This window comes from Dendropsophus ebraccatus, chromosome 3, assembly GCF_027789765.1.
Source record: "Dendropsophus ebraccatus isolate aDenEbr1 chromosome 3, aDenEbr1.pat, whole genome shotgun sequence".
In the NCBI taxonomy this organism is placed as follows: Eukaryota; Metazoa; Chordata; class Amphibia; order Anura; family Hylidae; genus Dendropsophus; species Dendropsophus ebraccatus.
In genome coordinates this window covers 188,744,096-188,756,988 of record NC_091456.1, presented here as the reverse complement: position 1 = coordinate 188,756,988, position 12,893 = coordinate 188,744,096, and the positions used below count along the sequence as shown (strand labels likewise).

Below are 12,893 nucleotides of genomic sequence, written 5' to 3'. Positions count from 1 at the left end.
ATTGGCTGAATGGGCCACTTAATATGGTGGTTTTGGTGGATCTGTCTATAGGAGCCATCCCTCTTCTAGGCCCTTCCCTGCAGGGATATCTGCCTTGTCCCGTGTTTTGAGACTTTGTAACTGAGGCTCCGCGAACTTTTTGCATATTGATGTTACCCAGGGGGCAATGCACCTAGGATTTTACTTTATTGATCGCTTTAACCAGCAGCCGACAGTGTCTTCTTTAGCCGGTCTCCCTGAGATCAGTGATCTGTTTGCCTTATTGAACAAGAGACATCAGCCATCAACCCCTATTGATTTCCTTAAAAAATTTCACAACAGGTACGCCATAAGACGAGGACAGTCACTATAGATGCAGCAGCAGGAGACTGATAGTGATATATTGTCCGCTGGGACTGTGCTGTATATTAGAATTTAGGCTGAATGATTATATAGCTGGAAAACTGACAGGACACAGAACTTATAATATTCCACACAGAATAGTTACAGCCGGTGACTGAGGAGACTGTGTGACTGTTCTCTGCATTTAGTGGTCACTACTCACCTGGGCGGTTACCTGTAGTGATGTCCTCCTTATACTGCTCATCACTGCTGTCTTCTGTCTCTTCTTTTTTTATTATCTTGTCTGTAGGATTAATATAGTTCAGATTCTTCCCTGTAGTAATATCCTCCATATACTGCTCATCACTCCTCACATCTGGCTCTTCTTTAATTTCTCTTTCTATAGCATCAATATAGTTCCGATCTTTCCCTGTATCCTCTTTATACTGCTCATCACTGCTGTTATCTGTCTCTGGAAAATTATTATTGTTCCCATCTTCCCCCTGATTCATAAGATGTGAGAGAAATATTGTAAAAGTCATCAGACAGTAGAAGTCAGGTGGGATGTACAGATCATAGGGAACATCTCCATCTACCTGATCCTGATCCTGTGGGAGAAGAGGACGGGGACATCTCTCTGGTGCTGTTCTCTTACTGGATCTGACTGGAGGGAACACATACAGAGACTGAATTCATTCTTTCCATCCAGATAATACAGAGAGGAGGTGTGTATATAGTCCTGTCTATTACCTGCTGATGGGAGGGGCTGCTGATCCTCCAGCATCACATCCTTGTACTGATCCTTGTGTCCTTCTACATACTCCCACTCCTCCATGGAGAAATAGACCGCCACGTCCTGACACCTTATAGGAACCTGACACACACAATGATCACACAGTCATCCCCCCCACCCCTCCAGTGGTCTTACTGTATAATGTCCCAGCATTCCCAGCAGCCACAGTCTCACCTCTCCACTCAGCAGCTCCACCATCTTGTTGGTGACTTCTAGGATCTTCTCTTCCTCCATTTCCTCATGTATCAGGGGCCCCGGGATTGGGCTCAGGGTTCTTCCCCATCCTTCACACCCAGGGGCCCCACAGCGCCCACTAGAGGACTTCTTCACTACTGTGTAATCCTGTGTATGGAGAGACACATTACTATCACTCCATCCACTCCCAGAATCCCTCACCTCTCCAGTCCTATCCATCTGTTATTCCATAGATAAGAATGATGTCATGATGACATCACTCCCAGAATCCCTCACCTCTCCAGTCCTATCCATCTTTTATTCCATAGATAAGAATGATGTCATGATGACATCACTCCCAGAATCCCTCACCTCTCCAGTCCTATCCATGTTATTCCATAGATAAGAATGATGTCATGATGACATCACTCCCAGAATCCCTCACCTCTCCAGTCCTATCCATCTGTTATTCCATAGATAAGAATGATGTCATGATGACATCACTCCCAGAATCCCTCACCTCTCCAGTCCTATCCATCTGTTATTCCATAGATAAGAATGATGTCATGATGACATCACTCCCAGAATCCCTCACCTCTCCAGTCCTATCCATCTGTTATTCCATAGATAAGAATGATGTCATGATGACATCACTCCCAGAATCCCTCACCTCTCCAGTCCTATCCATCTGTTATTCCATAGATAAGAATGATGTCATGATGACATCACTCCCAGAATCCCTCACCTCTCCAGTCCTATCCATGTTATTCCATAGATAAGAATGATGTCATGATGACATCACTCCCAGAATCCCTCACCTCTCCAGTCCTATCCATCTGTTATTCCATAGATAAGAATGATGTCATGATGACATCACTCCCAGAATCCCTCACCTCTCCAGTCCTATCCATCTGTTATTCCATAGATAAGAATGATGTCATGATGACATCACTCCCAGAATCCCTCACCTCTCCAGTCCTATCCATCTGTTATTCCATAGATAAGAATGATGTCATGATGACATCACTCCCAGAATCCCTCACCTCTCCAGTCCTATCCATCTGTTATTCCATAGATAAGAATGATGTCATGATGACATCACTCCCAGAATCCCTCACCTCCCCAGTCCTATCCATCTGTTATTCCATAGATAAGAATGATGTCATGATGACATCACTCCCAGAATCCCTCACCTCCCCAGTAAGCAGGAAGAGTATGTGTAGGGTGAGGGTTATTATCCTCTCGGCCATCTTGTCTCTGTCTCTCTCCATGGTTGATGGGTCGGTCTCTTATATAGAAGATATCAGCAGAGGATCCTGGAGTGTTGGGAGATGAATAGAAAAAAAGATAAGATAATGTATTACATCTGGTATTAATCGAAACCATGAAAAAAAAAAAAAAACAACACTTCATACGTAAGAATTAACACTACCCAGTCCTGAAGGGGTTAATCCTCCCGCTGTCCCCCAGCTCCTTCCCTCCACCTGCAGAGCTGTACAGGAGCCGTGTGCTTCCCCTGTGCTTCCAGGACCTGCCATGATGTCACAGTCATGTGATCAGTCACATGATCAGGGGCTGCTGCTCAGTGTATGCAGGACTCTGCTGTGCTGGATGAGCTGAAGTGATGTGTGTGCAGCAGAGCTGTGTATGTGTGTGATGTGTATGTGTTTCCATAGGAAGAATGAGTCTTTCAATAATTGTAAGGGTAAAATCAGGAACAATATGATCCTCTAAAGTAGAACAAATATGGGATGGAGATGAGGGCCAGAAAATAATTGTCCGCTCTATTATAAGATACTAGTTCAGGAACTCCTAGGCCACCAGGTCTTAACTATATAAGTAGAAGCTGCTGCGTAACACGTGCTCTTCTTCCATTCCATATAAGTTTTATAAATAATGCTTGGAGCTGACATAAGGGTTGGGATGGTATATGGTATTGTTCTACAAAAATAAAAAAAATTAGGCAACAATACAATCTTTACCACATTTATTCTCGCCATCTAAGATAAAGGTAATTGGGGCAATCTATTACTTTCCGAACAAAGATCTGTTAGGAGAGTTAAAGGGTTATATAACTTTGTAATGCTGCGTTTACACAGAAAGATTTATCTGACAGATTTCTGAAGCCAAAGCCAGGAATGGATTTGAAAATGGGATAGATCCAAGTCTTTCCTTTATGACCTGTTTTTAGTCTGTTCCTGGCTTTGGCTTCAAAGATCTGTCAGATAAATCTGTCTGTGTAAACGCACCCTAATGTGTGTTAACCATCTGCCTGGAGCTGTTCCACCTCTTCCCCCCCCAGATGAAAAAAACAATACACATTCACTGCCGACCACGTCCTCTTCTCCCGCCGCCATTTTGTGACAATGTCTGAAATGAATTGGAGAAAAAAGTCTACTGGTGGAACGCATCACATGGCTTTCAGCTTGCTCAGCTCTGATTGGCTGAGAAAGCTGAAAACCATGTGATGCGATCCAGCCAATGAAAAGCCTGCCAGTGCGCACCAGTAGCCTTTTCGCTCCCATTCATGCCAGAGGAACCGGGAAGGGAAGAAGATCCGAAGAATGGCGGGAATTTCGAATGGCATTTGACTCAGGAGAGATGGTGAGTATGGGATCTGTGCCTCTTGGTGTTTTTTTTTTCTTTTTCTACCGCCAGAGTTGTCTAAATTTATCTAAAGTTGCCTCTAAGAATTTCCAATTCACCCAAATGCTTTTTCAGTGTAGAGGGATAAAAATACAGCTGGAGTTTTGGAGAGATCATATGACTCAATGAAATCTAAGATTCTTCTAGTGCCGTCTGAAGCCTGGCGACCCTGAACAAATCCAACCTGATCTGGTTAAATCAGATGAGGTAAAATATTCTTCATTCTTATAGCGAGTATCTTGGAATGTATTTTGATATCACAGTTTAATAAAGAAAATTGTGCGGAAATGACTTGGATGGTCCGGAGAGTTACCTGGTTTATGGATAGTTGTAAGTCTAGGTTCACACTGCATTTTTGCAATCCGTTTTAAGTATACGTTTTATGGAAAAAACGGATGCAATTGTGTGTCATCCATTTTTCCATTGAAACGGATGCGTTTTTTTTTAATGGACACTAAAGTAGTGTTGACTATGTTTTTCTATCCGTTAAAAGTAACCAACTCAAAACGGATAGGTTGAACGGATTGCAACCCAGCCTTAGGCCTCATGCACACTTAGCAAAAGAGGCGGATTTTTGAGCGGATTCTGCGCAAAATTCTGCTCAAAATTCCGCCCGTTTAAATTGAGCAATGCATTTTTCAATTGTTTTCAATGGGCTTTGCACTGTGCTATTCACACAGCGGAATTTCCGCCTTTAATTTTCCGTCGCGGATCCACTTTCCGCCCATAGAAGTGACATGTTATTTCTTTTGGTAGAATCTGCTAGAGGAATCCTATAGAAGTCAATGAGGCTTGCATTCCGCTTAAATTCCGCTCGAATTCTGCTCAAATTCCGCTCCTATTCTGCTTCTATTCTGCCAGAGCAGAATAGAAGAGGAATTTGAAGCAGAAATTCCGCCTCTTTTGCTCAGTGTGCATGAGGCCTTATTGTTACATTTCGGGAGGGGGAACATTGTGTTGTATGATAGTGTTAAGCGTTTTTTGTCAACTTAGGGGAAAGGGCATCTAAAAAGAATTTGTAGTACTCATCAGGGAGATTTATGTTAAACCCACTTCAGATTCCGTAATGGAAGTATTAAGAGAATTAAAGAGAACCTATCACCTAAATCTTACTTTCCCTATTACCAAAGTTCATCTCTCCCTAAGGGTCCTATTCCACGGGCCTAGCAGGGCCCGATCAACGATGTAAACGAGCGCCGATCTACTAGATCACTGCTTGTTTACTGGGCCTATTCAACAGCCCGATGATCATTGAGCAAGGGCTGCAGGGACATCGTTACCGATGTCCTTGCAGCATCATACATTACCTGCAGGTCTTCTTGGCGCTGTCTTCGTCCCCGGGTCCCGCACGCTCTATCTTCAGAGTGGCCATTCTGAAGATAGAGCGCGCGGGACCCAGGGACGAAGACAGCGCAGAGAAGACCTGCAGGTAATGTATGCTGCTGCTGCTGCTTGTCAAATCGTCGGTCGCCCGCCACGCACGGCTATTCAGCCGTAGCGATGCGCGGTGGGGGAACGATGATTTTAGGCCTGGCCCTAATTGAACGATCAGCCGATGACACGATCATCGGCTTATCGTTCTCTCTATTGCATCGAACGATAATCGTCCGAATCGGGCCAAATGGGGCCGATTATCGTTACTGTGGAATAGGGTCCTAAGTCTATTTATGAAGATACAGACTAATCCTCTTCTTCAGTGCAGCAAGGCCGGACGCTGCCATCTTGATGACGTCACGTGCGTTCCAACGCAAGTAAAACTGACACGTTATCTATGTTGATCAAGTCAGTACGATTTCAGCGAAATTCAATTTATATAACTTTTATTTGATTACTTTTAAAAAATGAAAACTTTTAAAATTCTTAGAATGACTTAAAGTTCTACAAATTGCTCAATTCTGATCCTTAGCACGCTTTTATCCTTTGGTCTCTTGGGCTGTAGGAGGAGTCATTTTTTGCGCCATGATCAGTACTTTTTATTGGTACCTTACTTGCGTATATGCTACTTTTTGATCACTTTTTCTTTTTATTACAAGTTTTCTGGATTTGATGTGACAAAAAAAAAAATCAGCCCATTAAAGCATCTTATGGACAGAATCACCACAGAGCAGGACGGCACAGCCTGGAGGATGGAAGCCTGATTATAGCTCTATGGGGTACACAGGGAGCTGCTGTCAGGAAGTGTAATGAGTACAGTTACTAATACTATACACTGGACTAGTCTACTATAAAATGCGGATTTTCCATCATAATTATAGAGAATTCTTTATAATTATTTAGCTCATTATGAGCAAGACAATGGCTTCTCCCTTTTGTGAGTTCTTTGATGTTTATAAAGACTTGATTTCCAAGTAAAACATTTCCCACAATCTAAACATGAAAATGGCTTCTCCCCTGTGTGATTTCTCTGATGTGTAGCAAAGAGGTATTTATCAGAAAAAAACCTTCCACATTCCCAACATGAAAATGGCTTCTCCCCTGTGTGGGTTCTTTGATGCCTAACAAGTTCTGTTTTCTGAGTAAAACATTTTCCACAATCTGAACATGAAAATGGCTTCTCCCCTGTGTGCGTTCTCTGATGCGTAACAAGAACTGATTTCTGAGTAAAATATTTCCCACATTCCGAACATGAAAAAGGTTTCTCCCCTGTGTGAGTTCTCTGATGCGAAACAAGAGCTGATTTATGAGCGAAACATTTTCCACACTCTGAACATGGAAAAGGTTTCTCCCCTGTGTGAGTTCTTTGATGACAAAGAAGATTTTTTTTATGAGTAAAACCTTTCCCACATTCTGAACATGAAAATGGCTTCTCCCCTGTGTGAATTCTTTGATGGCGAAGAAGATTTGATTGGTCATTAAAACATTTCCCACAATCTGAACATGAAAATGGCTTCTCCCCTGTGTGACTTCTTTGATGGATAACAAGCTTTTGTTTCTTAGCAAAACATTTCCCACAATCTGAACATGAAAATGGCTTCTCCCCTGTGTGACTTCTTTGATGGATAACAAGCTTTTGTTTCTTAGCAAAACATGCCGTCTCTCCTGTAAGATTTTTTTTGTGGCTAAAGCATGAGGGTGTATCTGGGATAGTGGACGGCTCCTCATATGTATCTTGTGTGATATGATCCTCTGAGGAGATCTGATGTCCCCCTGAGCTCCTGGTAGAATCATCTGCAAAGGAGAAAACACCATTTCTCTTATTTCCCAGTAATAGAAGCTTAAACATATTGCAGACATGGAAAGTTACTCTTTTTTATGTAACATAATAAGAATGATCAGATCTGTTCCCATCCACAGGAAGTGTCAGGGAGAAGAATCTAGAAGCTGGAGGCCGGGGAGATGACGTCCTTAGTAGGAAAATTAATGGAAACTCTTCTCAAATAAAAAACAAGACTACTAACCCCCTACATACCGATAACCTGCTGGACCCCAACCAGCATGGCGTTGCTGGGGGCAGATCACGGCCTTTTCTCTCATTTTCTGCATAAGTCACGTGGTGCAGTGACGTCACCGACCCGTCCGGCCTCTGGCTACATACGTCCTTGGTAAGTGGTCAGAGCCTTCCAAAGCCAGATATCCATACATAGCACTGTAAAACCGCTGTCTGTGGATGATACCTGGCTTTGGTATTTCCCTGGTCATATCATTGGATATTGACTGAATAGGCCACTTACTATGGTGGTTTTGGTGGATCTCTCTATAGGAGCCATCCCTCTTCTAGGCCCTTCCCTGCAGGGATATCTGCCTTGTCCCGTGTTTTGACACTCGTAACTGAGGCTCTGCGGACCTTTTCGCATATTGATGTTACCCAGGGGCAATGCGCCTAGGATTTCACTGTAATGAGCCATTTAACCAGCAGCTGACAGTGTCTTTTTAGGCCGGTCTCCCTGAGATCAGTGATCTGTTTGCCTTATTGAACAAGAGACATGACAGTGACCCCCTGGTCCAGGGCCTATGCTGTCAGTGTGGAGGAGGGTTCTTCCCGAACACAGAATACGCATGTTCCTCCCGGCTACTTGTGATACTCATCCTCTATTACAGCAGCAGTGCTCTCAGCTGGCAGACGCTCTATATAAATAAATATATATATATATATATATATATATATAAGAGAAGGGGGGAGGTGTTGCCTTCAACATGGATTTTAAAATTTGAAATACAGCGGTGACAAATATCACAGAGTATGGAGGTGAATGTGCGGAGGGTGTTACAGGGTTTATGTGGTATAGTAAGAGACTGAGAGAGGGATTAGAGAGAAGGGAGAGAGGGGGCAACCTTGTGCTGTTCCTGTGAAGATGTTGAAGGGCAAAGTATTAAAGGGGTACTCCAGCGTCGGGGCAGTTTTTCGCTGGGACCGGGAGGTGGTTGAGGGAAAAGACGTCAACTCACCTCCCCGGTTCCAGTGGCGGGTCCCGCATCGCGGGGCTCCGGTGCCCGGCCGCTTCCGGGTGTCTGACGCGGGCCCGAGACGTGACGTCTCAGGTCCGCTCAGCCACTCAGTGAAGGAGGCGGGATCTGTTTCAAGTCCAATCAGATCCCGCCTCCTTCACTGAGTGGCTGCGCGTCAGACACCCGGAAGCGGCCGGGATACGGGACCCACCGCTGGAACCGGGGAGTACTGATCAAACAATGGGTTAAATTGGAACATTAATATTTTAATCCATTGTTTGATCAGTACTGTACATAGTTCACAGTGTGTACACGGTTTACTTTGTTTTTCATTTTGGGTTGGGATATTTGAAGTGACACTTGGTGTTTATTGTTTTTTCCCGTGCACTTATTTGAGGGTAGGGACCGTCATCGTGGTTGGGGCCACCCTGTTATCACCCCAAAAGGCAGGGATAGGTCATCCACATTTAGTGTAGAGTGCACCTTTCCCTCCATTATCTTTACATCTTATACAGGTCCCATTATTCATCATCCGTTTAATTGCATGGGAGTGAGTTGTCACATTGGTTGTCACAATAGTTTTATTGGTCACCGTTAGTGTTACATTTTAATGAGCTATTAAAAGTTATGTTTTAAGCCTTATATAGTCAGTATTTCTTTGTATTTTGAATGATTATATAGCTGGAAAACTGACAGGACACAGAGCTTATAATATTCCACACAGAATAGTTACAGCCGGTGACTGAGGAGAAGGTGTGACTGTTCTCTGCATTTAGTGGTCACTACTCAGCTGGGCGGTTACCTGTAGTGATGTCCTCCTTATACTGCTCATCACTGCTGTCATCTGTCTCATCTTCTTCTTTCAATATCATATCTGTAGCATTGGTAGAGTTCAGTTCCTTCCCTGTGGTGATGTCTATCTTATACTGCTCATCACTGCTGTCATCTGTCTCCTCTTCTTTTATCTTGTCTGCAGCAGCAATATAAATCAGATCCTTCCCTGTAGTAACTTTCTCTTTATACTGCTCATCACTGCTGTCATTAATATTGTTCCCATCTTCCCCCTGATTCATAAGATGTGAGAGAAATATTGTAGAAGTCATCAGACAGTAGGAGAAGTCAGGTGGGATGTACAGATCATAGGGAACATCTCCATCTACCTGATCCTGAGGAAGAAGAGGACGGGGACATCTCTCTGGTGCTGTTCTCTTACTGGATCTGACTGGAGGGAACACATACAGAGTCTGAATTCATTCTTTCCATCCAGATAATACAGAGAGGAGGTGTGTATATAGTCCTGTCTATTACCTGCTGATGGGAGGGGCTGCTGATCCTCCAGCATCACATCCTTGTACTGATCCTTGTGTCCTTCTACATACTCCCACTCCTCCATGGAGAAATAGACCGCCACGTCCTGACACCTTATAGGAACCTGACACACACAATGATCACACAGTCATCCCCCCCACCCTCCAGTGGTGTTACTGTATAATGTCCCAGCATTCCCAGCAGCCACAGTCTCACCTCTCCACTCAGCAGCTCCACCATCTTGTTGGTGACTTCTAAGATCTTCTCTTCCTCCATTTCCTCATGTATCAGGGGCCCCGGGATTGGGCTCAGGGTTCTTCCCCATCCTTCACACCCAGGGGCCCCACAGCGCCCACTAGAGGACTTCTTCACTACTGTGTAATCCTGTGTATTAGAGACACATTAAAGGAGAAGTCTGTCCCAACTCTATTTTTTAAATTCCTGCTCACAAGCCAAAGTTAGATAAAAGCCTAATATACAATAACAACTGATTCCTGCATCTTACCTAAATTTTCACCCCCTCCTGTGCCACCGGAAGTTCTGTAGTTTAGGTATAATTGCTTTCATCACGAACCGCAGCCACCATTTTGATTCGTGATGTTACTATCCACATCACGATCCGAGGCGTGTCTGGAGCAGGGACAGAGACACCTCCTTGATTATCTGGGTGTGTTTATGCTGCGGTAGTAACACCCTCTGGGCGTTGTTAGGCCAGACATGTATGCCTCCTTGTTTACCTAGGCTTCAGCACGGAAACTCCCTCCCTCTTTCCTGCTCCTATCAGCTACCACTGCTGAGTCTTTTCCTGCCTCTCATGTGATGTCCAGCCCGGTCACATGGTATATATAACTGAACTAGTACAGAGCGATTAATAGCACAAGTATTTATGTATACACAGCAGTGCTAGCAACAGCTATGTATTCATGTTGTGTTATGCAGGGATCGGAACGGGGGAGGTGCGTGAAAACATCACAGTCTGAGCCAGGGCCGGCGTCAGCACGTGGCGTACTCGGGCAAGTGCCGGGGCCCACAGCCTCTCAAGGGGCCCCCCGGCACTTGCCCGAGCAATGAGCCACTGGATATAGCCAGCAATGGGGCCCGCCGCATCCCCCGTACTCACTGTCGTGCCGACAGTGAGTACGGGGGATGCGGCGGGCCGCGTTGCTGGCGACATCCGGGGGGTGTGGCGTTGCTGGGCGGATGCGACGTCCTCAATGACGTCCTGGGCTGGGCCTTCCTCCGCAGCGCTTCAGGACGTGATCCCCTCAGCAGGCGCAGAGCGATGACGTCATCGCGCCTGCTAGCGGATCCGTCCCTGCTAGCAGAAGGGAGAAGCCAGGAAGAAGAGGACCGTCCCTTGGATTAGGTGAGTATGATTTTTTGTTTTGTGTTAAGGCAGAGCAGGGGGCATCTACTATGGGGCAGGGGCCATCTACTATGGGACAGGGTAGGGGTCATCTACTATGGGACAGGGTAGGGGTCATCTACTATGGGACAGGGCAGGGGTCATCTACTATGGGACAGGGCAGGGGTCATTTACTATGGGACAGGGCAGGGGAAATCTACTATGGGACAGGGTAGGGGTCATCTACTATGGGACAGGGCAGGGGTCATTTACTATGGGACAGGGCAGGGGTCATCTACTATGGGACAGGGTAGGGGTCATTTACTATGGGGCAGAGCAGGGGGCATTACTATGGGGACAGAGGGCATTATTACTATATGGGGGCACAGCATGGGGACACAAACCTTCTTACTTTACTGCACATGACACCAAGCAGCGGAGTTACTAATGTATAGGAGCCTATGGGTGGGGAAAAGGGAAGGAAGTTGCTGGAAATGTGCGGAGCCTAAGATGTTTGTCTCACAGGTTCTGAAGAGAAGAATTGTAGCTGGAAGAAATCATCATGGTGGTCTGGGCCGGATGGCGAGGAAACAGAGAGCGATCGCATCAGATCAAAGAAGACGTCACCTGTGAGTTACCGAATTATGTTTGTTGTTTTTTTTGTTATTTTGTCAAACTTTATTTGGTAGGTGTGCCCCGAGGTGAAAAAGGTAATCAGCAGTGTAGTATATACTTTTTATCCTTCTGTATGAGTGTGTATATATCTCTCCATTCTGTGTAGGTATACAGCAGTGTATTATATACTTATTATCCTCCTACTGTATGAGTGTGTGTATATATGTGCTCGAGAGATAGATATATACACACTCAAACAGGAGGGGGGGTAATAAGTATATAACACAGCTGATCCACTACACAGAATCAAGAGCTAGAGACCCTCTAACAATGATGCCATATAATTTGCTATTCAAAGGGGCCCGCCGAGGCTCTCTCGACCAAGGGCCCACAAAAACCTGGAGCCGGCCCTGGTCTGAGCACAGACCAGAATGGAGGAGAGGGGAGATGGATGGAAGCTAGAACAGCCTCAGCACAGACCAGAGGGGAGGTGCTTGTTTTGTTGCTTGGAAACTAGAACAGTCTCAGCACAGACCAGAACAAGAAGAGAGGAGGTGGATGCAAACAGAACAGTCTGAGGTGTATGTGGTGATTTTTTTGCTAAGACAATGGTAGATGCTGGTTCCAGAAGTCTGCAGCTGGTAGGCTTGCAGACTCTGTACAAGAACTGCAGTGATGCTGGGCTATACACAAAAATAAGGCGTGACACAAGGGGGTGGTAACATTCAGGGGGTGGGACAAAGAGGACTGAGTGGGCTGGAAAAGAAGAAGGGAGTGTACAGTGGGCGTTACAAACAGTAACTGAAGGAAGGAAGAGGACGCTGGGAAATGTAGTAAGAGCTGCAGCTGAAATAGGAAGTGATGGCAGAACAACTGATGATCAGAACATGTGGATGTCAGAGAGTAGCAGTTCCGGGCTCAAACGGTTAACATGGGGGGCCATCTATAAGGAGAAACATTGGGGGGCCAACTATAAGGGGGAATACACGGGGGGGGGGGTATACAATAGGGCATGCACAGAGGGATGCATGTACTATAGTGGCTACACAGAGGGAGCATATAGTATAAGGGGGGTCACATAGAGTCAGCCTACCCACTAAATGAGGGTGTAAAGAAGACAATACAGATGTGAAGTTAGTAAAGAGATGAGGATGGTGCCAGAGTGAGGAGCCTAATATGTCTGTTTGGCAGATTCTGTGGATTTGTGGCTTGTCACTAAATATAACTGCACTGTAATTTATATAGTGTACAGAACCTGTGTGGAGCTGCGTCCACCTCTATATGACTGCATGAGGTGGTGGTAAT

General features: G+C 45.2%; 3 protein-coding genes and 1 pseudogene across 3 annotated transcripts in view; 2 read left to right on the top strand and 2 right to left on the bottom strand.

The window, feature by feature from the left end:
- LOC138786597 (zinc finger protein 208-like) overlaps nucleotides 1-12,893 on the top strand; it is a 646,972-nt pseudogene that overhangs the window by 20,942 nt on the left and 613,137 nt on the right.
- Nucleotides 1-12,893, top strand: part of LOC138786727 (zinc finger protein 271-like) — a 256,641-nt gene that overhangs the window by 31,339 nt on the left and 212,409 nt on the right. The window lies entirely within an intron of this gene.
- The window catches only part of LOC138787588 (uncharacterized), a gene marked incomplete at its 5' end in the record, with an annotated part of 98,129 nt that overhangs the window by 4,245 nt on the left and 80,991 nt on the right, over nucleotides 1-12,893 (bottom strand). Inside the window, 3 exon segments of the mRNA XM_069964934.1 lie at nucleotides 696-824; nucleotides 3,607-3,658; nucleotides 3,994-4,123. Of these exon segments, the coding sequence (XP_069821035.1) occupies nucleotides 696-824; nucleotides 3,607-3,658; nucleotides 3,994-4,123 (311 nt within the window).
- LOC138786802 (oocyte zinc finger protein XlCOF22-like) lies at nucleotides 5,771-7,232 on the bottom strand. The gene has a single exon (XM_069963864.1). The coding sequence runs from the start codon at nucleotides 7,155-7,157 to the stop codon at nucleotides 6,216-6,218; it is 942 nt and encodes a 313-aa protein (XP_069819965.1). The 5' UTR covers nucleotides 7,158-7,232; the 3' UTR covers nucleotides 5,771-6,215.